At 42.0% G+C, this 27650-nt stretch overlaps 1 protein-coding gene across 1 annotated transcript; it reads right to left on the bottom strand.

Annotated features, from left to right (window-relative positions):
* Window positions 1–24254, bottom strand: brwd3 (bromodomain and WD repeat domain containing 3). The gene is made up of 40 exons (XM_053230504.1): window positions 24146–24254; window positions 23913–23971; window positions 23775–23804; window positions 23536–23595; window positions 19635–19785; window positions 18667–18765; window positions 18356–18516; window positions 17984–18205; window positions 17694–17794; window positions 17534–17604; window positions 17049–17149; window positions 16623–16663; window positions 16407–16511; window positions 15880–16033; window positions 15661–15795; window positions 15219–15347; window positions 14903–15128; window positions 14513–14650; window positions 14143–14323; window positions 13759–13849; window positions 13481–13645; window positions 12878–12954; window positions 12448–12658; window positions 12073–12171; window positions 11778–11885; window positions 11302–11426; window positions 10937–11019; window positions 10694–10805; window positions 10026–10087; window positions 9736–9891; window positions 9241–9361; window positions 8404–8529; window positions 8202–8277; window positions 6494–6544; window positions 6187–6330; window positions 5890–6042; window positions 5441–5589; window positions 4940–5022; window positions 4535–4660; window positions 1–3745 (listed from the first exon to the last, which is right to left on the bottom strand). The coding sequence occupies exons 1-40, from the start codon at window positions 24177–24179 to the stop codon at window positions 2940–2942; spliced, it is 5322 nt and encodes a 1773-aa protein (XP_053086479.1). The 5' UTR covers window positions 24180–24254; the 3' UTR covers window positions 1–2939.
* Window positions 24255–27650: the final 3396 nt, after the last annotated feature.

Here is a 27650-nt window from a genome sequence, read left to right as displayed (position 1 = left end):
TAGGAATCACCATTTATTTAAAAAAACAAACAAACAAACAAACAAACAAACAAAAAAACAAACTAAACAAACAAAAAACACTCCCTGCTGAATCAAAAGAGTGGAGATCTGCAAGATCTGGAAGATCTCATGAGTCCTTAGATTGGCACCACTTCCTGTTTTCAGAGGTCAAATAATAAAAAAAAAATGAAAGAAAGGAAAAGTAATTCTATAAAAAAAAAAAAAAAAAGGAAAAAACTACCATCAAAAACAGTCATCCTTCTGATACTTTGAGCTTCCCTGGCTCTGGTTTGTGAAGACTCTCGACCAATGAGGAGCCAGGATTTAGAGCCCGTCCAAACTCCTTTTTTTGACCAAACAGCTGCCGTAACATGTGCAAACATCATTGGATCGGTTTCAATTGATAAGTATGAATCACAAAGTGTGTAAGTGTATAGTACAAATATAAATATACTCCATTGTAAAAACAGTGTGTGTGCAGACACTCGGTGTATCAATGCTCTCGATGCTCATATGGGCAGGAAGTCAAGGTCATGACCTGGAAGTAGTTAATGCATCTTGGAAGATTTGGAAAAAAAAAAAAAATCCAGGGTGTGTCCCAAATGCTAGTCTTTAAACCTAAAGTTCTTACTAGAATTATAAAGAGGCTAAGAGGTAACGCTAAATGTTAGCAAATTGATTTGTAAGTAATGTTGGTGCACTGCTGTGTTTAGTAGGCTGGCTAAGCTAATGTCGCTAGTAATCAATAGCTAGCAAGACAGCATTCTAAACACACGACATCTAACTATACAACACCAATAACTTGTCTAAATTTATACTAGCTTTACTGAATTACATAAGCATTAACATACTGTATGTATGCTTGCAGTGCATTATGGGATGCCACAAAGGTTACACCATGTGACCGCTCAGAAACAAAAATAGTAAGAACGCTAGTGAGACTGGCGTTTGGGACAGACCCCGGAATTGAAGGTGGGAAAGAGAAAAAGAGAGAGAGAGAGAGACAGTGAGAGAAGAGGGAGAGAACAAACAGTTGAATAAAGGTGATGGCTTGAGATTAAATTCCTACACGACTCTTCCGCTGTGTCCCAAATGACATTCCACTGTATTCATCCGAATGGAAAACTGGTCAGTGTGGCTGGTGGGATTGGGGGGGGGGGGCAAAAACTTTTGCTACCAGGCCTTTTGTCGCAGGTAAAGCAAAGATCAGATTTAGTGAAGGGAAGTGCAATATTTAGCTGAGTAATAAGCGTTTAGATTAACATGACTACCATCAAAATTCCTCTCAGAGGTTTGGACCAATCAGAAAGCACCTCTTCATTTGTCTGCATAGCAACAAGAAGCTGATTGGACGTTTCCTCAACTGCGCTGATACACTGCCTGCCTACTTTTAACTTAACTGTCGCAAATCGTGCGATATTAATCCTGTGCTTTTTTTTTTTAAGCAGGCTTTATGTGAGATAATCTCACTTAGCTAGAAACGTGGAATATTTTGCAGTTTGTATTTAAATTAACAAATTTAAAAAGAGACTGCTTCTGTGAAGAACTCACTGAGGAAAGAGGAATCGGCTCAGGATAACAGCCAATGGCGTCGCTCGGTCAGATACATTCTACATAGCAACATGGATCTGATTGGCTGGATCTGATGAAGCAGCAAACTTTATCATCTCATTTTCTTGGTTAGTGGTTGTCTGATTCTTGTTGTTATTTGGTTTCCTTTCACCCCATTACACTAAATTTTTAAAACGGAACATTTTGAATAATAATGCAGTATGACGGAATGAGATTTGGGACGTAGGCTTTATGATTTTTAACTTTTATTAACAAAGGTAATACTAAAATCTGATTTAGGACTAGCTAGCTGATCCATACAGCTATAAATAAATGCGAGAGAGATTTCAACCAATCAAAGAGAGAGCCTCTTAAGAACCAATGAGGTCACTCTGTCAGATTAAATCCACCTGGCAACAAGTAGCTGATTGAATGTTAGCTCATTGTGGTGTTATTTATTTTATTACCAATGACTCAGCTTGTTTAAATAAAAACGAAAAGTCAGCAAATGGATAAAGAAAAGGAAGGAAGAGTGCAAGAGGATCCGAGAGAACAGTCTGTAAAGGAGTCGAGTAAATTTTTTTGTAAAAATAAGCAACAGCTAGCTTGAGGGAATGAAAATCTTGAGTCGCATCCCAAACCGAATATAACTTTACGAAACATTATACTGAAATTTAAAGCGATAATTTTAAGTGTTTATTACAGCAGGATGCGATTTGGGATGTAAACCTTTAGCTAGCTGGCTAATGTACCATTTATTAACACGGGGGCGAGGAATACAGAAAGAAAGAAAGAAAGAGAGAGAGAGAGAGAAAGAGAAAGAGAGAGAGAGAGAAAGAGAAAGAGAGAGAGAACAGCACCATCATCCTGCGTGCAGTGCAGTGACTTGATTTAAAAAGCACCACGTTGGCAAATGAAGCCTGAAGAGAAGATGTGAGACAGACAGAGAGACAGACAGTGAGAGAGAGAGAGACAGAGAGAGAGAGACAGAGAGACAGACAGTGAGAGAGAGAGAGACAGAGAGAGAGAGACAGAGAGACAGACAGTGAGAGAGAGAGAGACAGAGAGACAGAGAGACAGACAGTGAGAGAGAGAGAGAGAGAGAGAGAGAGGGAGAGAGAGGGAGAGAGACTCCTCCATGCTCTGGCCCACAGTAAGGCTGGTTTGGTTCGTCGGACACCAGAGCGAGACGGAATCAGCACCACGAGCTCCAGAGTCGTAAACAAAAGTCTCATTAACAAAATAAAAAAAAAAAAAAAACTAAAAAAAAAACAAGAGACAAAGAAAAATCTGTACATCAACAGCTACAAAAAAAATCCCTGCAGTATTGCTGTAGTGAAGTCCAAAAGTCTGAGGTTGCTTAAAAAATATGTCCGAAAGGTCAAAGGTCAGTGTGACCAGCCCATCAGATGGCTGACCCTGGCTCGCTCGGTCATGCGGCGGATCCTTCCGGAACGCGACGTGCCCAGATTGAGCGGGTCAGCGGCGGGCGCATCGTCATCCGAGTCGTCGTTATAGACTACGGTCCGTCTCCCTTGGTTACGGGTGTTTACACGCCCCGCTTTCACTGTCCTCTGACTTGACCTTTGACCTCTGGCAGGAAGCTGAGGTTGTGGACTCGTTTCCTCTTCCTCCTCCTCCTCTTCTTCTTCTTCCTCTTCTTCTGGCTCTTCCCCTTCTTCTTCTTCTTCTTCTTCCTCCCCTTCTTCTTGTTCTTCCCCTTCTTCTTGTTCTTCTTCTTCCCCTTCTTCCTCTCCCTCAGGCTCCTCCTCTTCTACCTCTTCGTTTTCCTCGTCCTCATCTTCGTCCTCGTCCTCATCCTCGCTCTGGGCCGCCTGGACCGGCGTCTGTTCCCTACGCGCACGTTTGAGGCACTCAGTCCTTTCCTCTTCTTGCCCTCTTCTTTTCCGTTTGGCGTTAGCAGCAAAGCTAGCGGCAGCCATCTTGCTTCTGCGTGCCAGAGAGAGACGCGACGCTTTGCTGTAGTCGTGGTCTCCGCCTTCGGCGAAGCTGGCCACGTCGGCGTCGTTCACTTCGCTCTCAGAGGAAGAGGACGACGAAGACGAGGAGGAAGAGGATGAAGACGACGACGACGATGAAGATTCCGAGCTCTCTGAGTCTGAAGTGTCTCCCTGTCCCGGTTGTCTGCGTGACCTTCGACCTCCGTTAGTCAGTGGCCCGTTGCAGTGAGCATCTGCGCGCACACACACACACACACACAATCAACATCAGAGTTTATGTATCAATATTAGAGAGCATGTTTTACCAGCTGAAATGATCAAATCCTGAGTTTTGAAACTTTTTTGGTTAAGTGGTCCTCTGTAAAACATGGAAAACATTTAATTTATGGTATTTTTTTTATTTTTTACGTATCTTAAAATCATAAATTTTCTACTCGTGTATAAAAACGAAAAGAATTGCCATAAAAATTTCCAAAACGTAATTATTGGAGTCACTGTTGAATCACAAACGGTGCTCTATTGAGCACGTAGTGCACTACGTAGCGTCACTAATGCCATTACGTTAGACCCTAAGTAGTGAGCATACACAGTGAAGAGCCTGTGCTGCGTTGATGCGGCACAGCACGAAGCGGTCTGGAGTGTGTTATTGTGCTTATACGACATTTTTTAAAATCCGTTTGTTATTAGTCGTAGATTATGTGGCACGTCCGCCGTACAAGTCCCTGTGAACGAGCCGTTACTATGTTACTATGGCAACGATGACGTATTAGAACGAGCGTTTTAACAAATCGGTCATTCGTCTCACAACCGGAACTACTGAGGAAAGAAACACTCATGAAATAAAACGTGACATCGTTCCATCTCTAATCACAGTTTACGATAAAACGTTGAATTTTTCCTCCTTGTGATTTTCTTCCGTGGAATATGTGATGCGTAGTTGCGGCTAACGTTCACTCTGTCTGAGGTTAGTGCAACGTTACGGATTCATTCTTACGCAAATACATTTCCGAGAGAGTGTGTACCTGCTCTCTTGCTCAGAGCTCTGCTGCGCGTGACTCTGTTACTCGCCGGTTGCCCTGACGATGTCGATGCTGACAGGGAGGAAGATGAAGGCTGACTGTCTTCATCCTCAAGCACGAGGTTCGAATCTGACCATGACAAGGAAATACACAGATTACACACACACACACACACACACACACACACACACACACACACACACACACACACACACACACACCCCCCCCCCCCCCCCCCAAACAACAGTGCAATGGTGTGCTCACTCTCTCTCTTATAGACACACACACACACACACACACACACACACACACATACCCCAAAACAACAGTGCAATGGGGTGCTCACTCTCTCTCTTACACACACACACACACACACACACACACACACACACACACACCCACACACACCTTCAGAGGGCCGCCGTGAGCGGGTCCTGTTGGGCTGCGGGGGAGTTTTAGTTTTCTTCACTGACTTGGGCTTCCCTTTGGGGCTGCAAACACACACACACACACACACACACACACACACACACACACACACACACACACACACACTTAAACGAGCTCTATTATTAACTACACCGTCGATATATTAACTTTATATTATCAAACACACATCATTCTGTACACACCTATATATGAAATCTAGCATTTATAAAATATTCAAAAAACAATTAATAATTTTTTTAAATGTCACTTTGTTAAAATGTTTATTAATTAAAAAATGACATCAGCTGAAATGATGGAAAGTGTAGAAAGCGTTATATTGCGATGTAAAGCGTGTTTCTGTACTCGCTATGATATCTAGTGCTATAAACACGGCTAATAAAGCAGTGAATGGACAGATTTAGGAAAGATTTAGACGTGTGTGTGTGTGTGTGTGTGTGTGTGTGTGTGTGTGTGTGTTACCTCTCTGGCACCGAGTTTTGCAGTCTCTTGCTGTAGCTGAGTCTCTGCTGGCAGCGTCTCTGATTCTGGATGGCCACTTTGTAATCTGAGATGATGGAGATGATCTGGTGCTCGAAGAACGCAGACAAACTCAGAGTCATGCTGTAAATCTGTGGGAAAAATATAATCTTAAAAATCACTCCATCATTTAAAAAAAAAAAAAAAAAGACATTATATAGCAATGTGTAATGCTGAAACTTCTCTTCAGGTATATCCTGTTATTCTGATTATACACACTTTTTGCAAGATCATTGTGTTTAATGACTGGAGAAGGGCAGAAGATGGCAAATTTTATAAACTGGAGATATTTCATTTTTCCGTTTGCTTGTTCTTCTCCCTGTGATTAACCAGCTCAGGTGTATTAGGACATAGATAGGACCAGGGTGTGTGTGTGTGTGTATGTGTCTCACCCGGGACTTCTTGTTGGGCGTGTACGCTTTGGAGTTGCTGAAGATGAGCCGGACGTCTTTGGAGAACTCCATGGGATTCTCATAATTCCCCCCCACCAGAGTCTCCATGACCGTTCCCAGGTCCATCGGCGTGTCTATGATGTCTCTGTAGTCCTGTATGGAGACACAGACACACACGGTGAACGAATAAGCCGGCTTTAAGACCTACAGGATGGATGAAAAAAAAAAAAAAGAAAAAAAGAGAGAGACAGATGGACAGAGCAGGAAAGGATTCATTCGGATGATCGGGTCAGTTACCGGGTAGGTGAAGAGGTCCACGGGTTGGCGGAAGGGTTCGGAGTCTGAGCTGGCGATCATCCTCCTGAGCAGCTCTTTACACTGACCGTACCACGCTCGCACGTCCAGCACCACGCCCCGCTTCTGAGACGACTGACCGGACCGCTGGACAAAAGGAGGGTTTTATTCCTTACCCATGCTTTATTAGCTCTTTATTAGCGTGATTATTCTCCACTGCTCTCCACACACATGACAGGAACATGCTGTTTTGGGGTTATATCAGAGGGAAATATATTTTGAGTAAATCCGTGCTGAAAGTTAAATTTACCTTCTGGCCAGTCGACGTGCCTGGAGTGTCGGAGTCGATATCAACATCCTCCTAACACACACACACACACACACACACACACACACACACAGAGTTTTAACAAAGCATAGCCACACACTGCACTGGTATACATAAATATTTGGGGTTATATTCAAGAAATATTCCACTCCACTAGGAGGTGCTGTGACATACTAAGCATTATTAGCTTTATCTCTAAAAGGTCATAAATACACTATATTACCAAAAGTATTCGGTCACCTGCCTTGACTCACATATGCCATCCCATTCCTAACCCATAGGGTTCAGTATGATGTCGGTCCACCTTTTGCAGCTATTACAGCTTCAACTCTTCTGGGAAGGCTGTCCACAAGGTTGAGGAGTGTGTTTATAGGAATTTTTGACCATTCTTCCAAAAGCGCATTGGTGAGGTCACACACTGATGTTGGTCGAGAAGGCCTGGCTCTCAGTCTCCGCTCTAATTCGTCCCAAAGGTCTTCTATCGGGTTCAGGTCAGGACTCTGTGCAGGCCAGTCAAGTTCATCCACACCAGACTCTGTCATCCATGTCTTTATGGACCTTGCTTTGTGCACTGGTGCACAGTCATGTTGGAAGAGGAAGGGGCCCGCTCCAAACTGTTCCCACAAGGTTGAGAGCATGGAATTGTCCAAAATGTTTTGGTATCCTGAAGCATTCAAAGTTCCTTTCACTGGAACTAAGGGGCCAAGCCCAACTCCTGAAAAACAACCCCACACCATAATTCCTCCTCCACCAAATTTCACACTCGGCACAATGCAGTCCGAAATGTACCGTTCTCCTGGCAACCTCCAAACCCAGACTCGTCCATCAGATTGCCAGATGGAAAAGCGTGATTCATCACTCCAGAGAACGCGTCTCCACTGCTCTAGAGTCCAGTGGCGGCGTGCTTTACACCACTGCATCCGACGCTTTGCATCGCACTTGGTGATGTGTGGCTTGGATGCAGCTGCTCGGCCATGGAAACCCATTCCATGAAGCTCTCTGCGTACTGTACTTGGGCTAATCTGAAGGTCACATGAAGTTTGGAGCTCTGTAGCAATTGACTGTGAAGAAAGTCGACGACCTCTTTGCACTATGTGCTTCAGCATCCGCTGACCCCTCTCCGTCAGTTTACGTGGCCTACCACTTCGTGGCTGAGTTGCTGTTGTTCCCAAACTCTTCCATTTTGTTATGATAAAGCTGACAGTTGACTGTGGAATATTTAGGAGCGAGGAAATTTCACGACTGGATTTGTTGCACAGGTGGCATCCTATGACAGTTCCACGCTGGAATTCACTGAGCTCCTGAGAGCGGCCCATTCTTTCACAAATGTTTGTAAAAACAGTCTGCATGCCTAAGTGCTTGATTTTATACACCTGTGGCCAGGCCAAGTGATTAGGACACCTGATTCTGATCATTTGGATGGGTGACCGAATACTTTTGGTAATATAGTGTAAGTAATAAACTCAAAACATGATCAAAAACTGAAATAGAAACAAACTTAATGCAACTTAAACAACAACGTGAAATATAGTGTTAGTTATTTTTTCACTTAAAATCATATTGCATTGTTTTTTTTTTCCCACCAAGACTAATTTTGCTTTCTTGTAATTTCCTAACACATACCCAATCTCCCTCTCTCTCTCTCTCTCTCACACACACACACACACACACACACACACACACCCCTCACCTCTTCTTCAGCAGCACTGCTGAGCTCCGTCTTGACCTTATTGTACAGCTCCAGGATATCAGTACAGCTCTGATCCCTGCATGAACACACACTTATTTTAGAAAAAAATATTAATAATTTCCATTTGTGAGCCGAAGAATGAGTGTGTGCATGTGTGTGTGTATATATATGTGTGCGTGTGTGTGTGTATGTGTGCACCCACCCAATAAAGCGCAGCAGGACGTCAGTGACTGCTTTAGCCGCCGTGACGATGGGGCTGTGCGGCTCGTTAAACGTTCTGGCATTGTGCTCGATGTAACGAACCTCCCACATCAGCGCTGAAATCCTCCTGCAGAGAGGGATTCACAAACACAGCTTCACTGACATGGCAACCGCACGGAGTGTGTATGCACGTTAAAAACAAAGAGCAGCTGGAATGTGTATGATTTAAAAGATTATTTATTCTCTCTAGACACAAACATTTGACAGGATACTTATAAGACTTATTACACGCAATGCAAAACAAAAATAAAATCCTGTAAATAATTTTCTGTTGACATTTTTAAAAATGTAATAAAAGTCTAATAAAACTATTTTGTCCCAGAATTGATTAAATAATCATGATAACTGTTTGTGATTTTTTTCAATAGTCACCAAAAGGGCTGCACAATATATTGGAATTACTGAAATAAAATAGGGCTTGCGATAGCTGAGTGATTTTAATACTTCAAAAAATTACGAAAAGAAAGTTTTAGGGCCACACAGACAGCAGAGAAGGCTTTCTTTTCCTCAAAAGAACATGAAATGTATGTTGGTTATGTCATTTTCAGTTTTTAAATATATAAATATGTATATAAATATAATTTAAATTCATTCTACCTACTTATTATTTAACAAGTTATTGCATATCACATTTTTCTTCAATATCGTGCAGCCCTAGTTAGCAAAACAATCATTATTAATTAGTGCGGATCTATCCTGGACCGTATGTGTGTGCGCGTGTGTTTAGGTGTCAAAGCTGTGTGTGTGTGTGTGTGTGTGTGTGTGTGTGTGTGTGTACCTGTAGAAGCGGTGTACCAGTCTCAGTCTGATTGTACTGAGGTCAGTGGGATACGCTATCACAGTGCAGTACAGAGGATAATCCCTCAGATCCACTGGACAGGAGAACGCCTTCGCTATGTCTACACACACACACACACACACACACACACACACGGTCAAAAATCTTTTAAAATGGACTTCATAGGTTAGTTACATAAAAGATATAGTATTCCTGTTAGTATTATAATAGGCTTATGCTCACTACATAGTGCACTACATGAGATCCAGTCAGAAAAACAGTCGACTTTAATTCTGTGTTTGTTAGAAATTGTTAAATAGTTACACGTAATATTACTTTTAGGACAAATATTTTGTTTATTCAAAGCATTTTTGCTACTTCAAGTGACAGGATCATCTGGCCAAAGATTTTTTTTTTTTAAGTAATACCTACCAAAACAGTTAAATTTGTCATATGAAATGTAAGTGTGTGTGTGTGTGTGTGTGTGTTAGTTACCCAGTGTGAAAAGCTGGTCTATGGCGTTGATGACTCTCTCACACTCTTCGTCGCGTGTGTGTGCGCCCCACTCTCCGTCCTGCGGTTGGTACAGCAGCGACTGAAGCTCCTCCTCCGTTACCGGGACGCTGTCGCCGACCTCGTCCGGAAGTGGAGCTGGAGACCGTCAATCATATAATAACCTCAGCTGATTGGTCGGTTTTACTGGTATTAGCATTCAGACATGATATGGATGTATTTCTCTCCCCCTCACACTCACACACACACACACACACACACACACAACTTGCCTTCATCAGGTATGGGCTCCATGTCCCATGGGCTCATTTTCTCTCTCTCACCGTTGTCCCACCTGAAGGAAAAAGAAAAAACAAAAAAACAAAAAACAAAACAAAACCCATATGAACAATAATTAGAGCTGCAAGCAGCAATGACAGGGTGCCAAGCACCAACTGTGAGTTTGAGCTTGGCAAGTTTTAATTTTATCTCAGGATCATTGTGTAACACGCTTTACACACGAAAAAAGTGCAAGGAGCTGTTTTATTAAACACAGTCTATACACATCTGACGCCAGAAACTACACTAAAACACAACATCTTCAGAATTTCATACATATTTAATGAGGAACAGTTAAACAGATCATTAAAATGTTTCAGAGATGTAAACAATTTGTGGATCTAGACCAATCATAACAGTTCTAAATATTCACTAATCTTTAGTTTTGTAAGTGGTGCCGCAAAAGACTGCTTAAGTGGTGCGTTTCATGAACTTTTTTCTTGTTTTTTTTTTTTTTTTTTTTTTTTTTTTAAATAGTGGGATTTAGGCAAATTACGTGCCAAGAAAACTAGCACTAAGTGCAGACCTAGTGCTTGGCCCCCAAAGATAAACCCCTTTATCATCGTCGTATCTTAATAAGCTCTGGTAAAATATCTCCACAACAGCAATAACATACACACACCTGACAACGTAACACTGGAAAAGGCTGTCTGGATACTCCGGCTGGTACGGCTGCTGACTTTCCACTGATCCAAACCACCAGGCGTCGTCTATAATACTTCTGAAACGCTGACCTACACACACACACACACACACACACACACACACACACGGAATGAGATCATACAATTTGCATACCTGAAAAAAAACATCAAAGAAAACATTCCACAACTCTCAGATAAAGTTAAGTCATAAACACTCTTACCCGGTTGCCAGTTGCGTTCTTTGGCCTCGTTGTAAAACTGTTGTAGCACCAGAAAATCAATGACATCAGGCATGTCATGATACCTAAACAAACAAATAAAAGAGGGTGAGTACACTGAGAGAATAAATAATCACCTGATGTGTGACATCACTACAGGAATGACATCAGTCGGGTTTTATTACGGTTACATTTATGAGTGAAGGTGGAGTTTAGTGCTGTGTAATCCAGGAAAAAGCTGGAGGCTACTCATCACCTCAGTGTCCTGTTTCTAGGACATTACTAAAGTTGACGTTCTCAATCCTGATGTAGATACACCATTAAATACACACTGAAACTGACTAGTGTGTGTGTGTGTGTGTGCGTACTTCAAGCTGAAGGACTCGCCGGTCATCTTCCCTGAGAGCGGGTCCAGGAAGGCCAGTTTGAGGCAGCAGAGTGTGGGAGGACCCACCTCATACTTTATACCCACCACCTTCACACACTCCTGATCCTATAACACACACACACACACACACACACACACACACACACACACACACACGATCTACAGTAAATGGACACTGCAATTCTGAGCCACGCAATGCACAAAAACAGACAGGGGAGAACTCGAGAACCATTTAGAATTTGTTTATAGCGCTGGTGAATTCTGCATTCTGATTGGTCGGAATCTCAGGTTTACATTAACGTTGTTTTGTGGACATTCCACAGATTATAGATTAAATGTAACTATAAACAGAGAAAAATGAAATAAAGAATTATAACTGCTCGCAAATTGCTGTGATATAAGAGGAATAAAACACTTGGAGGTGTGTGTGTGTGTGTGTGTGTGTGTGTGTGTTACCCTGAGGTTCAGTTTGTTCCAGGGCTGTTTCTGAGGGTTAATGCTGTAGACTTTGGCACGACGCACCGCCCGCACATACGCCTGGTGACCCTGCCGGAAATATATCAACTACAGAGAGAGACAGAGAGAGAGAGAGAGAGAGAGAGAGAGAGAGAGAGAGAGCGAGAAAGAGAAAGAGAGAGAGAGAGAGAAAGAGAATGTTTCCCGAGTTGTTCATGTGTATTTATTTGTATTAGTCCCTCAGTTTCTGAATGTACAGTGTGTGTGTGTGTGTGTGTGTGTGTGTGTGTGTTACCTCGTCCCCCATCTGAGGTAGGAATGGAGATCGCCTGGGTATCGTCTCCATTATCCAGGGCGGGGGAAGCCACTCTTCAAGCTCACCGGCAGGAACCGTCTGCGCGCACACACACACACACACACACACACGTCAGTTTATCAGTTTATCTTGCTTGGATTGCAAATAAATTTGATCAATAATGTTTTTTCCCGATTATCTTGTGAATTTTCAGTGAAATTTACTTTAAATCCATAAAAACAACAACAACAAAAGCTATTAAAATGAAATTGATATTATTTATAAACTAGTACAAATGAAATGTCAATAAATGTACATACACAATTCTTTGTGTATTTTCGTTTTCAGGACATGGCCAGAGAAATCGTGATTCACCTTCTGTTTAGTTTGTTTGGGTTTCTTTTTCTTCTCCTCCTCCTCCTCCTTCTTCTTCTTGCGACGCTCCTCCCCTTCTCTCCGCCCCTCGCCTTCGTCCTCCGAGCTGCTGCTCCCGGCGATACGAGCCGGCCTCCTGATTGGTCGTTTGGGCGGCTGGAGGTTGATACCTGCGTCTGCCGTCCAATCAGAATACTCGCTGGAGGAGTCACTGGAGAAAAACAAATGAAAAAAAAGTAGAGTGATGTCAGCATGTGGGCGGAGCTCTTTTAATGCCAACACCTGAGCAAGAGGATAAAATGTGGTGATGTGGGCGTGGCTTAATATGTGATGTAAGCAGATGGGTGGAGATATCAATCATTATGTGAATGCGATTAATAACGTGTGATCTCAGCATGTGGGCGGAGTCACGTGTGTGATGTAAGCGGACCTTGAGCTGCTGGCGTTCTCCCACTGAGCGTCACCTTCAGAGGATGCGTCACTGTTCTCGTTCTGATCCTCCTCCTGCTACACACACACACACACACACACACACACACACACACACACACACACACGCGCGCGCGCACACAAAGTTAGCAGAGGAAAAGTGAATCTTACAGTGTAAATGATAACAGGAACATCTTCCACTGCTGTTCCACAATGAAGATACTTATAGATGTAACTATAAAAGGATAAAAACTATGAAGTTTCACTCACTAATAAATTAAAAATTGTAATCATTTATAAATTGCTGTGGTATAAAAGGAATAGAACACTGTATTGTTGTTGGGTGTATTGTTTCTTTCTGGTTAACTTTTTGGTGGTGGCCGTGACTCCGCTTCATGATACCACATTGTCGTGGATTATTTTCCTACAACAGCACAACACGGAGTGTTTTATTCCTTACATAGCTACCTGGACACTCTCTATATCGCTAAATAATAAAGTGTTTAATAAAGTAAGGTACTAAATCAGATGGTGTTTCGTCGATAATTTGCAAAAAAATTAACCACCCCAGAAAATAAATTCAGAGTTCATGTGAATGTTGAACCTCTGCCTCGCTGTCTGATTCGCTGAGGCTGTCCTCACGCGTGTTGGTGAGCGTGCGTGCGCGCCTCCTTTCCCGCGCTGACCGCGTGTGATACGTGTGTCGTTTCTGCTGCGGTTTTCTCTGAGGTCTCCGCAGAGAGCGCACCGAAACGTCAACCGGCTCCGTCTGAAGAGAAAACAGAAAAATCAGAATGGCAAATACGTCAAAGGATGAAAGATACAAAGCGAAATCACTAGAGTGCGTGTGTGTGTGTGTGTGTGTGTGTGAGAGTGACTTACTCTAGTAGTATGGACAGGTTTTTTCTTCCTCTCCATGTTGTAGAGAGATCGCTCCATTTCTCCTTTAGCCAGTCGACTCTCCTCCATTATCCTAAACACACACACACACACACACACACACACACACACTTGTATCTTCCTCCCAGTAAAGAAACCATAACATGCTATTGAAGAAAAATGGCTTAAGATCCTCTTCAACTATTACTTGCTAAAAGGGCATTTTTATGTTATAACCATAAAATCAGTATATATAAATATACATATATAAAATTATCCATGAAATGTGAGCATGTTGTCATTTTTTTTGCTTTAAAATCTTGAGTCTAAGACCAAACTCCTTGGCTACATCGGATACATTTACAGCACAGAGTTCCTTTAAAGTACCTGAACACTCCTGAGGGGATTTCGTTAACGACCACACGGCGGCTCCACGCGAGCAGGTCTCTCTCCGTGGCCATCTGACTGCGGGGGGCGTTGTTGTGCATCTGTCGAACCCCTTCCACCTGACCGCTCCTGCGCAGGCCGACGTTAGGGGGCGACAGAGGACCGTCTGCTGCTTCACCACCTGATCAACAATCACAGATTAATATAAACCTGCGCTACTCTCAGAGCTGCTGTTAGAGAAAATTAATCAACACCTCCTGATCAATCAGAATCCAGAAATCAGCAGCACTGTGGTGTAAAAGCTAACATTTTTGTTTTCTCCAACCGATAAATAACGCTAAACAAACAAGCCATGTTCCAGTATTCCGACCTGCAGCCTGGTTTCCTGAGTTGAGTCTCTCATCCTGCTGGTGCTGAAGTTGCCGGATCAAGCTGTCCAATGGGCTCTCTTCCTGACCCTCATCTGCCGTCTGCTGGCCAATCACCTGCTCCACCACCTCTCCGTCACCTAGGCGACAATAAAACGGTTTTAATGGTTACCAGGGTGATTAAAAAAAAACAATACAAAATAAAACACTTTTCTTAACTATTAAAAGTAATCACATATATCTCAGACTAGTTAGCTCATCTGTGGCAGCAAAGGTGTCGATTAGTGTATTTTCTGCTCATGCGATTACCAAAAAGAAAATGTAAAAACGTTAACTATTTTATTTCTTATAATTTTTTTTACAAGAAAAAAAAAAATCTCGTGACTGCGTACCGTTAGCCATGTAGCCTAGCTGAGGCACCAGCTGCTCCTCCTTGCAGTTCTCTCGGCCGGGTACGAGGCGCTGGAATCTCGGAGGGTGCGGATTCCCGTCCACGTCCACAAGGAACGGCGGAGGCATGAGGTGCGGCGCCTGCTGCGTCTGCTCATCCAGGACGTAGTTATTGGAGTCCCGGATCAACGGCCGGAAATCTGTATGGAAGAACATCTGATCTGGAATCTGGAAAGGAGCGAAAGATCAGGAGTTGTTTTTAGAATTCAGATCCCACAGCTCGTCTCTTGCTCGTTAATCGAGCACACACAAGCTCACCTTCTCGTAGGTTTGGCTGCAGCCGAAGCCGAAGATGAGCAGATGCCCGTGCGAGTCTGTGCAGGCAAAGTGCTGACCGTCAGCCGAGAACTTGCAGTCGAACACCGCTCCGTGACCCTGACCTTCAATCTGAGAGAGAGAGAGAGAGAGAGAGAGAGAGAGAGAGAGATCATTTGATACCAATAACTTCGGAATTAAAGAAATGCCGTCATCAGTACATCACGTTTCATATCACGGTACTGCATTAGATCACATGCTCCTTCACATTTGTATTAAAAAAAAAAAGGATCTTACAACAAAGCTGCCTTAAAACGCTTCCTATGTAGGCAACCTACTTTACAAATCAAATGCATAAACGTCTTAATCTGATAACCTGAATAAAAAGTACAGGTACGTCATACTAAAGTCATGTTAGTAGCCATGAGGAGAACTTCTCTCTCACCATGTTGAAGAAGTTCCGAATTTTGTTGCCTTTGCTGAGGTCCCAGATGTAGATGTTGCCGTCGTGGCCGGCCGACAGCATGATGCGCCAGTCGAAGGGGTGGGGCTCCAGGACAAAGACCTCATCGTCGTGACCCTGCAACCAATCAAAGCACAGGGTCAAGAACACATTCCTGTTTCTATACTGGTCTTAACAGTGCAAACACACACACACACACACCGAGAGCACGTGTAGCAGCTGGCCATTTGTGGGGCTCCAGACTTTGAGGAGTAAGTTGGAGACGGCAGTAACGACTGTTCGGTCACTGCGGTCCCATGCTACCATGGTAACCACCAACTTGGTGGTCTTGTCCTCTCCTGATGCTGCGGAGCTCCTGTGACACACACACACACACACACACACACACGCAGATGTCAGCCGAATATTTAACACCAAGATGACTTTAAAAATGCATTTGAGAATTCTCGCATTAGCACGCATGACCAGTAGGTGGCACTAAAACGTCACGAAATTGGATAAATACATAAATAAATTAGCCACAACAAGTGCACAACTCTGTCACTCTGATATCTTCATCAGTGAGACAAACAAATCATATGTCAAGGGTGTGAAAAAACTTTTGAAAATTGTGATAACCAGCAATCTGACTGTTATTTTTTAAATAATTTTTAGCAGCAGCGTTCAAGAATTACGTCGTTTCCGCTATACCGCACACGATTACAAATGTTGCGGTGATTTAGTCTCACCCCGGCAGTTTGGTGCTCATGTCTAGCATGACGCTCTTCCACTCCTGCTGCTGGTAGTGCCAGATCCGCGCCGTTCCGTCCCGACTGCCGCTCACAAAGCGTAGACTGAGCACAAACACGACACAAATAAGCATAAATAAAGCGAATGAGCGATGGTCACAATATAAAAAGAAGACGAAGAAGGCAGCCAATCACGGCACGGCAGAGGAATCTCACCTGTCGCTGTTGTTGCAGAACTGCACGGCAACCACCTTATCCTGGAAACAACGAAGCAGCAGTTAACGAAAGGCACTATTTACTACTTTATATTAAGAAGACAAAATGAAAATGTTTGTTTTCACATCTGTTGTATGTTACATCATTAAAAGGGTTGCATTCACATCGGCAGCTAATGTGATGTCTGGAAGTAGGCGTGGCCTCTGTGCTTGTCAGTTCAAGAAAGAAAAGTCTGTCAGGTCTAGTGAAGTAGGCGTGGTCTCAGGGGCGGTCGGTTTTAGCGAAGGAGGTGTGGCCTTCTAATGTGAGAATAGCTTTATTCTTTCTCTCTCTCTCTGATATTTAAACAGAACCTCTCTGTTGCCCATCTTCTATTCATCACTTTACCTCTCTAACTATTCTTCACAGTTCCTTGGTTGCTCTTACCGTGTGCGAGTCCAGGTCTGACAACTTCACAGGTGTCTCACCACCCAGGTAATACACCCTGAGCACATGATCCGTCCCTCCAGTGGCCAGAAACATCCCACCTGAAGTCAAAGATTACAAGATTAATGTACTGAATCAAGTTACTGACCGGGTTAAAATGTGAACGTGAATCTAACATGTTTATGTAAAACATGATGTTAGCATGAACAGATATTTTCCAGCCCTGATATTGCCTTCCACTGAAATGCAACATTTTGAAATCATTAAGACTTCACTAATGAACACTTGATAATTATGAGTGAATTATTACAGCTTTAGTAACACTTTTAATCTGCACCTCTAAGATAAAAACCGTAAATTCAGTTTAAACAACTTCAGTTTAAACACATCAGTCTGTGCATATACAAGTGTACATTTGTAAACGTGTGTGTATTTGTGTATGTGTGTGTGTGTGTGTGTGTGTGTGTGTGTGTGTCTTTTCTCACCGGTACTGAAGGAGCAGCAGGATATTTGAACCCCGGGACGAGACCGCTCGGCGAACTTCACTGGCCTGTCACTGCAAACATAGTCGCTTGTTTAACTTTCCAATAAAATGAAATGAGAGATTTTTTTTTAAAAAAAAAGGAAACACACACACACACTTACGAGAATTTCATGGTGATGCTGTTCCACTGCCAGAAGCAGACCATGCCGTCGGCTCCTGTCGAGGCCAGATAGCGCGTAGAACCGAAAGACGATGGAGAGAACTGCAGACACAGAGAAACAAATAATCAACACCTGCCAAAAACGCCATGGTAACCAATCAGAATGCAGTTTCTCCAAAAATACCACGGTAACCAATCAGACCAAAATTCTCAAATATTACAGTTGTGTTTAATAATGACTCTGACACACACACAGCTTCAAAACACACAGAGCTGCACGCACACACACACCTGTATGGAGGTGATGGAGGCGGTGTGCGCCTGTAGGACAGTGATGGGCGCGCAGGTTCGGAGGCACCACACACGGATGACCTTGTCACAGCTGGCGGAAGCGATGAGCGTGTTCTCGTAATTCACCGCCATGTCGGAGATCTCGGCCGCGTGGCCGCGCAGCGTCGCCAAGAGACGCCCGTTGTCTGTCGCCCAGATCTTCACCAGGCAGTCGTCCGAACCCTGACACACAAACACACACACACACACACACAGAATTAAATACAAAAGTCTGAAGGAAACAGAGAAACATTATTAAACACAAAATATCTAGAATCTAAAAAAAAAAAAAAAAAAAACACACACACACACACACACACACACTCTTTTTACCGTAAAGATACGGCGGCCCGTTCGGTCGAAGGCCACGCAGTACACCGAGGACAGGTGTCCCAGAATCCTCCTGTGCATCTTCATGTGCTGGTAGGTGCAGGATGGGAGGGCGTGACCCAAGCGGGCCACCCCGGTTGCCTGGCGACCGCCCATGATTGACACTGCGGAAGGAGAGGAAATGTTTCAGCTCTAGTAAGTTCGAAGTTACTACAAGATGTTAGCCACATATTATACTCTTTAAACACGCAGTGAGTGTGTGTGTGTGTGTGTGTGTGTATACACATGTGCATGTGTCAGTGGGCGGAGCTTACCAATATTTGGCGGTTTGGGGAAGTTGATTGGCGGTTCGGGGGGCCGCCCCCTGTGCAGAGCAGCTACAGCAGAACCCGTCCATACTGTGTGAGAAGAACCTGAGACGGGGAAAGAGGCAGAAAGTGAGGAAAGAATACAGAGAGGGATAAAAAGGGAAATGAAAGGATGAGGACGAAGGAAAAAAAATGAAAGGAATGAAAGATTGATGAAGTTATAAAGTATTAAAGAAAAGACAAAATAAAAGAGATGGAAAAAAAAGGGACAGAAAAGATAGAAAGAAGGAGAGTAGGATACAGAGAAAGAGAAAAGAAAGAAAGCCAGATCCAACAAAAGAAAGGAAGAAAGAAAGAAAGAAAGAAAGAGAATACACACAATATAATAAAGAATGAAAAAAAGAATGAAAGTAAAAACAAGAGAGAGAGCATAAAACACAGAAAAAAATTAAAGAAATAATTAAATAAAAAATAAAAAACAGGAACGATAATATTAAAAAAATATAGAGAGAAAACAAAGACAGAAAAAGAAAGAGAAACACAGAAAGAGAAAAATGACAGAGAAATTAAAAGTATTGTTAATGAATACAGTGTGTGTGTGTGTGTGTGTGTGTGTGTGTGAGTGAGATCAGAGTGTGTGTGTGTGTGAGTGAGATCTGTGTGTGTGTGTGTGTGTGTGTGTGTGTGTGTGAGTGAGTGAGATCTGTGTGTGTGTGTGTGTGAGTGAGATCAGAGTGTGTGTGTGAGTGAGATCGGTGTGAGTATGTGTGTGTGTGTGTGTGTGTTTGTGTGTGTGTGTGAGTGAGATCAGAGTGTGTGTGTGAGTGAGATCAGTGTGAGTATGTGTGTGAGAGTGTGAGTGAAATCAGTGTGTGTGTGTGTGTGTGTGTGTGTGAGTGAGATGAGTGAGATGAGTGTGTGTGTGTGTGTGTGTGTGTGTGAGTGAGATGAGTGTGTGTGTGTGTGTGTCTCACTCTTGGCAGTACGCAGTAGAGACTGTCGGCCGCTCCCCAGCAGACTGCGGAGTCCGGGGACGCTCGGAGGGACGTGTGCGTCCACCAACGGACACAACTGCTCACACACACGCAACAGGTAATCTGCTGGGATGTGCTGATTCAGTGCCACCTACACACACACACACACACACACACACACACACACAATAACACAAAACAGATGAACCATGTGCCACAGCGCTGTTGATGAATTCTGCATTCTGATTGGTTGTCAGGTGTTGATTAGTTTTCTGTAACTCTGACAGTAGCGCAGCTGCACATCACAGCTTCATGTTAACCTCCTAACGCCTTATCGTTTCTATAGTAACAGCTTAATCATTGACGAGAATGTTTTAAATTTTTCATAAACTGTTGCCATGGTGAGGTTTTCAGTGAAGAGACGTTTATTTAACGTTTATGGAAGGAGTCTCCAGTGTCAGAGGTAAAGCCGTAATTTTTTTTCTGTAAAGGTTTCCGACTTCTTTGCGGTTTCTCTGTAACGTGACAAGCTGCGATTTTATTCTTGAAGAGAGAAAAGAGAGAAAAGAGAGGCTGGTGAAGAAACGAGTGTGTGCAGCTGCTATAACGTAAGTGAGAACAGGAACTCAGTTGCAGTATACACACTAATCACACACACGCACCCCTATACACACTAATCACACACACACCACTATACACACTAATCACACACACGCACCCCTATACACACTAATCACACACACGCACCCCTATACACACTAATCACACACACAGTATACACACCACTATACACACTAATCACACACACGCACCCCTATACACACTAATCACACACACACCACTATACACACTAATCACACACACGCACCCCTATACACACTAATCACACACACACCACTATACACACTAATCACACACACGCACCCCTATACACACTAATCACACACACACCCCTATACACACTAATCACACACACGCACCCCTATACACACTAATCACACACACAGTATACACACCACTATACACACTAATCACACACACGCACCCCTATACACACTAATCACACACACACCACTATACACACTAATCACACACACGCACCCCTATACACACTAATCACACACACACCACTATACACACTAATCACACACACGCACCCCTATACACACTAATCACACACACGCACCCCTATACACACTAATCACACACACACCACTATACACACTAATCACACACACGCACCCCTATACACACTAATCACACACACACCACTATACACACTAATCACACACACGCACCCCTATACACACTAATCACACACACCCCCCTATACACACTAATCACACACACGCACCCCTATACACACTAATCACACACACCCCCCTATACACACTAATCACACACACGCACCCCTATACACACTAATCACACACACAGTATACACACCACTATACACACTAATCACACACACAGTATACACACCACTATACACACTAATCACACACACAGTATACACACCACTATACACACTAATCACACACACAGTATACACACCGCTATACACACTAATCACACACACACCACTATACACACTAATCACACACACACAGTATACACACCACTATACACACTAATCACACACACAGTATACACACCACTATACACACTAATCACACACACAAAGTATACACACCCCTATACACACTAATCACACACACAAAGTATACACACCGCTATACACACTAATCACACACACACCACTATACACACTAATCACACACACACAGTATACACACCACTATACACACTAATCACACACACACACCCATACACACTAATCACACACAAAGTATACACACCACTATACACACTAATCACACACACACACCCATACACACTAATCACACACACAGTATACACGCCACCATACACACTAATCACACACACACACCCATACACACTAATCACACACACACAAAGTATACACACCACTATACACACTAATCACACACACAGTATACACACCCCTATACACACTAATCACACACACAAAGTATACACACCGCTATACACACTAAACACACACACCACTATACACACTAATCACACACACACAGTATACACACCACTATACACACTAATCACACACACACAGTATACACACCACTATACACACTAATCACACACACAAAGTATACACACCGCTATACACACTAATCACACACACACCACTATACACACTAATCACACACACACAGTATACACACCACTATACACACTAAACACACAGGCACCCCTATACACACTAATCTCACACACACAGTATACACACCACTATACACACTAATCACACACACACACACACAGTATACACACCACTATACACACTAAACACACAGGCACCCCTATACACACTAATCTCACACACACAGTATACACACCACTATACACACTAAACACACAGGCACCCCTATACACACTAATCACACACACACAAAGTATACACACCGCTATACACACTAATCACACACACAGTATACACACCCCTATACACACTAATCACACACACAAAGTATACACACCGCTATACACACTAATCACACACACACACCACTATACACACTAATCACACACACACACACAGTATACACACCACTATACACACTAAACACACAGGCACCCCTATACACACTAATCTCACACACACAGTATACACACCACTATACACACAAATCTCACACACACACACACCCCTGTACACACTAATCACACACACACAGTATACACACCACTATACACACAAATCACACACACACAGCCCTATACACACTAATCACACACACACACACACACAGTATACACACTACTATACACACTACTCACACACACAGCATACACACTAAATCACTGACACATGACAGTATACACACCCCTATACACACTAATCACACATGACGATATACACACAGTATACACACCCCTATACACACTAATCACACATGACGATATACACACAGTACACACACCACTATACACACTAATCACACATGACGATATACACACAGTATACACACCCCTATACACACTAATCACACATGACGATATACACACAGTACACACACCACTATACACACTAATCACACATGACGATATACACACAGTACACACACCACTATACACACTAATCACACATGACGATATACACACAGTATACACACCCCTATACACACTAATCACACATGACGATATACACACAGTACACACACCCCTATACACACTAATCACACATGACGATATACACACAGTATACACACCACTATACACATGATAGTATACACACACACACACACACACCACTATACACACACGACAGTACACACGCTAATCACTCACACATCAAAATACACACACTAACCACTCACACATAACATTATATACACACACACAGAGTACACACACACCACTGTACACACTAATCACTCGTTACAGTATACACACACACACACACACACAGGCCTATTACACCGCTTCCCGATCTTCAGCTAGACGCTAAACCGCAATCTGATTGGCCGCGGCGTGTGAGTGACGCAACAATCCACCAATCACGCTTCGTTGTGGTTGGGCCTCGCGCTAAGTCCCGCCCCCCGCTCGCCCAAGCCGCACAAAGACTCGCGTTTCAAAAAACCAAATATTATTAATTTCCCAAAACAAACCTCGAAAAAGTTTTAATCCAACCCCGAACACACCATTTACCACCACACACAACACGATGAGATAGTGTTAGAAAAAAAATATATATAAAAATACAGAAAGAGAAATAGTTTGCCTGTGTGTTAGCAGTGAAAGTGGGAAGAGGAGAGAAGAGAAGAATTGTGTTGAAGTTATAAAGTTATTTTCTCACCCAATCCTGGAAGTTTCTCTTGTACCGTTTTCCGTCCCAGCTCCAGCGCTCCGGGATGATCTGATGTTATTAAACACACACACACACACACACACACTCAGAGTCAGGGCTTTAGGGAAGGCGGAAATCTCTCTCCGTGTGACTGCGGTGTACAAACCGAGCCAATATTTACATCCAGAAAAATAAAAACAAACCCAAACTCATCAGCTGCTATTCCCAGGATGTGAAAAATCTCTCACCTCATACTCTTCCAGCTCCTCCTGCAGAGTCTGAGGAGAACAGGCTAACAGTTAGCTTAGCTTAGCTTAGCATACACACTGCACATTAACCACAAACCACATTCTTTCTTTCTGTCTTTATTTACTTTGTTTATTTACCTGTGCCGATTTTTTGCACGGTCCCGATTGAAGAAATCTGACAATCAGGAAATAGAGTTCTGCAAACAACAAGTAGAGCCTTGGGTTAGCCTAGCCTAGCTTAGCTTAGCCTAGCATAGCATAGCTTAGCTTAGCATCTGAAGCTAAAAAATAAGAAGAAAGCTTTAAGTGTAATAAGTGTCAGCGGTTTAACAGAGTAGAAGATGGGTTTGTAGTGGTGTTAAGACGCGCACCGGCTTCAATCTGTGAACACGGTTCCGACGCCATGGCCCCGGTTCGGGCGCTTTAGCTTCAGGTAGCCTGGGGTTAGTCGGCTCTTTTCGGCTGGGGCTGTGTTTTTTTTTTTTTTTTTTTTTTTTTTTTTTGGCTGAAGCGGCCCTTGTTGAATTGTTCACCTTATTTTCCTGAAAGCTGCAGCACCGTCTAGCGGCTAATGCTGGTTACTGCATGCGATTACCACTCGCCGCCACTAGAGGGCGGAAAAGCGAAGAAAATAAAAAAAATATATATTTATCCGAACTCAAAATGACGACCACTCGCCGCCGCTAGAGGGCGGAAAAGCCAAAAAAAAAAAAAAAAAAAAACCCGAACTCAAAATGGCGACCATTCGCCGCCGCTAGAAAGCGGAAAAGCGAAGAAAATAAAAATATAAAAAAATATCCGAATTCAAAATGGTGACCATTTGCCGCCGCTAGAAAGCGGAAAAGCGAAGAAAACAAGAATATAAAAAAAAATCCGAACTCAAAATGGCGACCACTCGCCGCTGCTAGAGGGCGGAAAAGCAAAGGAAATAACAAATCTGAACTCAAAATGGCGACCAAAGAGAAACGATGGATGGATGGATGTTCAGTTTAAAAATATTAAATTGATATTATTCTTGCAATACCTTTATTAGTAAGTTCAAGGAAGCGTTTTCTCCGTTATGTTTTTCCTGTAAAGAGGAATGAGAAACAATCTTTACAGTTATTTTTCTTTTGTGTTTATACAAAATTATTTTGTATAATTAGCTCAAGTTTCGCTAATTATTTTTGAGGTTTTTCACAAGAATATTCACATTAACAGATACAATGGTCTTGTGTATGGATTGTGATACCAGTTCACTGGAGATGTACAATACATTTCAAATGTTTGCCCTTTCTGGGAAATATCATATCCACAAAGCAAAATGTATGTCAAGTGGACTGAAGATTAGACTGTTTTCCACTGACTTAAACATTTTGTTATAATTCTATAATTTCTATGATGAACAATAATAAAGCTGATAAGACATCTCTGTTGTTGAAAAAGATATTTGATGTAGCAGCTATATGATTGACTTTTGTTGTAATGTGAAAGAGGTATAATTTTCTGTTAAATGTTTATTTTTGGATGTATGTGTTTTGTGTTTCTGTATTCTCCTGTTGAAAAATCAATAAAAAAGATAAACAGATAGATGGTTGTAGTGTCGGTGATCATAATGTGACTGTCATTAGAATATGTCCATTCTATTTTAATGTTAAGGATAACATAGACTAAAAGAAATATGTCCTTAAAACTTCTGTAAATGTTAAAATCTCCAGGGTGATTCCACGACTGAGGTGCCATTTCTGGCCCACTGATATTACATATTTACAAATATATATATGTAAAGTAAAGGTAAAAGATAGTTTTTGAAAACACAGGTAAAATGTCCTTTACAAGAACTTAACATATTAATAAAACCTACGAAAGTTACATCATTCAGAAAACATTTTACCCTATCCCAGCCCTCTATAACTCCACTCTCCCTGGAAAAAATAAAAAAATGTGTATTTTTTGCATTAATGTGTGAATTCATTTAACATCCCATGCTTGAAATTTCCTTAGTCGTCCAGTATAAATTATTATTATTTTTTAAAATGTTCTTATTAGTTTCACATAGGCCCGCTACCTGAACATGTTCACCCCTATGAAATATCTGGAATAGCCCTTTTATTAAAATTTATTTTCAGTGATATTGTGATATTGAGTGATGAGATCATAAAATAACAACCCGAATTATGGTACCAGTAGCTAAGTAATGTTACCAATATTAAGGGTCACTTTAATATTGGTAACATATATGCAGGATACCTATATGCGTCCTGCAGGATACAAACACTCGCCATGTCCTGCAGAATTTCAGATCTATCCTGCACGATAGTCCTACAGGAAGTGTGTGTTTTAATTAGACCTGCAGGACATAATTCCTGGAGGATATAATTAATGCATTTTTTTTTCCTTCATAAAACTCCTGCCAGTATTTCTACAGGAAAATGAGCTGAGAATCCTGTAAGATTCCTGTAAGGTTTTTTTTTTGTAAGGGGTTTCACACGCTGTATGTCATTGGGTAGTCTTCTCAACTCCTTTTTTTTTCTTTTTAATGCCATATACAAGAACAATACAATGAAAAGTATTCATTCAAATGTAAGGAAAAAAACAAAAACAAAAACAAAAACAAAAAACAACAAAGAGATAGTAACAGGTGCCAGAATAAAATATAATAAATATAATAAGAGGAAAGGGGTGCGACTTATGAAACAATATCATATTTAGTTACAATGTTATAAACTCTAACCTCCTTTTTACCTTTTACCATTTGTGTAAAGCATTACAATAATGCTTGAAATCATTTTTAAAGTGAAAAAAAAAGTGGTTTGGAGTCAAACCATTTGATTCTATGAATGTGAAACCCATTAAAACGAACAATTGTATAAGATATGCTTTATCTTTTTCAGGTCCATGGTGTAGTCTTCTCCACTACGAGTTCCTTCCCGTTTACGGAGTGACGTCAAAGCAACATGGTGGCTCACAGCATTAGCAGTAAACACTCCAAAGTGCACAAGAAGAGGACATTGTTTCTACCATTACATACATGCCCCGACAGTTTATCTATAGAGGAAAATAATCAGCACAAATTGGACGAACTTTACAACTCTAAAGCTGAAGGTGCTTTTGTAAGGTCCAGAAGACGCTGGCTAGAACAGGGTGAACAAAATTCAGCTTATTTTTTTAGATTAGAAAAATCTCTGGCTAAAAACAACATTCATCAGCTGAAAATTGGTCACTCTGTCTCTGATGACCCAAAAGAAATAGCAAGGTATTGTTCAGAGTTCTATAAGAATCTTTATAGTAGCCAGTTCTGCTATGATAGCACTATGTCTTTTATGGACTCTGTTGGCAATATTAAGTGTATTAGTGCACCTGATAAAGATTTCTGTGATCACTCCATTACATTAGCTGAGGTCCTTGAGTTTATTAAAAAATCTAAAGATCAATAAATCGCCAGGTGTAGATGGCCTTACTTCAGAATTTTATCAAAGATCTGCAAAAGATTTGGCCCCTTTTTTACTAGCAGCAATTATTGAAAGTCTTAGTGTGGGATTTCTCCCTCCTATTTTAACGCAAAGTTTGATTACTCTTATCCCTAAGCCTAAAAAACACTTATTACTAATTGATAATTGGCGTCCGATTTGTATTTTAAATTGCCACTACAAAATTATTGCTACAATCTTTGCAATGCGCTTAAAAACTGTTTTAGAGAACATAATTGATGAAATGCAATCAGGTTTTCTAAAAAACAGACACATCTCAAGCAATACTCGGTTGGTCCTTGATCTGTTAGACTATTCAGATTTCATGAGGGATGATAGTTATATTCTTTTTCTGGACTTTTACAAAGCCTTTCGACTCCATTGAACATGATTTTATATTCCAAACTCTTGAAAAATATGGTTTTGG

The sequence above is a fragment of the Pangasianodon hypophthalmus genome, chromosome 27, assembly GCF_027358585.1.
Source record: "Pangasianodon hypophthalmus isolate fPanHyp1 chromosome 27, fPanHyp1.pri, whole genome shotgun sequence".
NCBI classification, from domain to species: domain Eukaryota; kingdom Metazoa; phylum Chordata; class Actinopteri; order Siluriformes; family Pangasiidae; genus Pangasianodon; species Pangasianodon hypophthalmus.
The sequence above is the reverse complement of the archived record's forward strand: the minus strand, read 5'-3'. Positions and strand labels throughout refer to the sequence as shown.

Bases quoted from the DNA above. Each gene is read 5' to 3' on its own strand.
- brwd3 (XM_053230504.1), bottom strand. From the start codon at position 24,179: ATGGCGTCGGAACCGTGTTCACAGATTGAAGCCG. The intron at 5,590-5,889 runs GTGAGACACATA...TTTTTCCCACAG, and splicing joins CGCCCAACAAGAAGTCCCGG to ATTTACAGCATGACTCTGAG. The intron at 5,023-5,440 runs GTAACACACACA...GTGTGTTTGCAG, and splicing joins CAAAACTCGGTGCCAGAGAG to CCCCAAAGGGAAGCCCAAGT.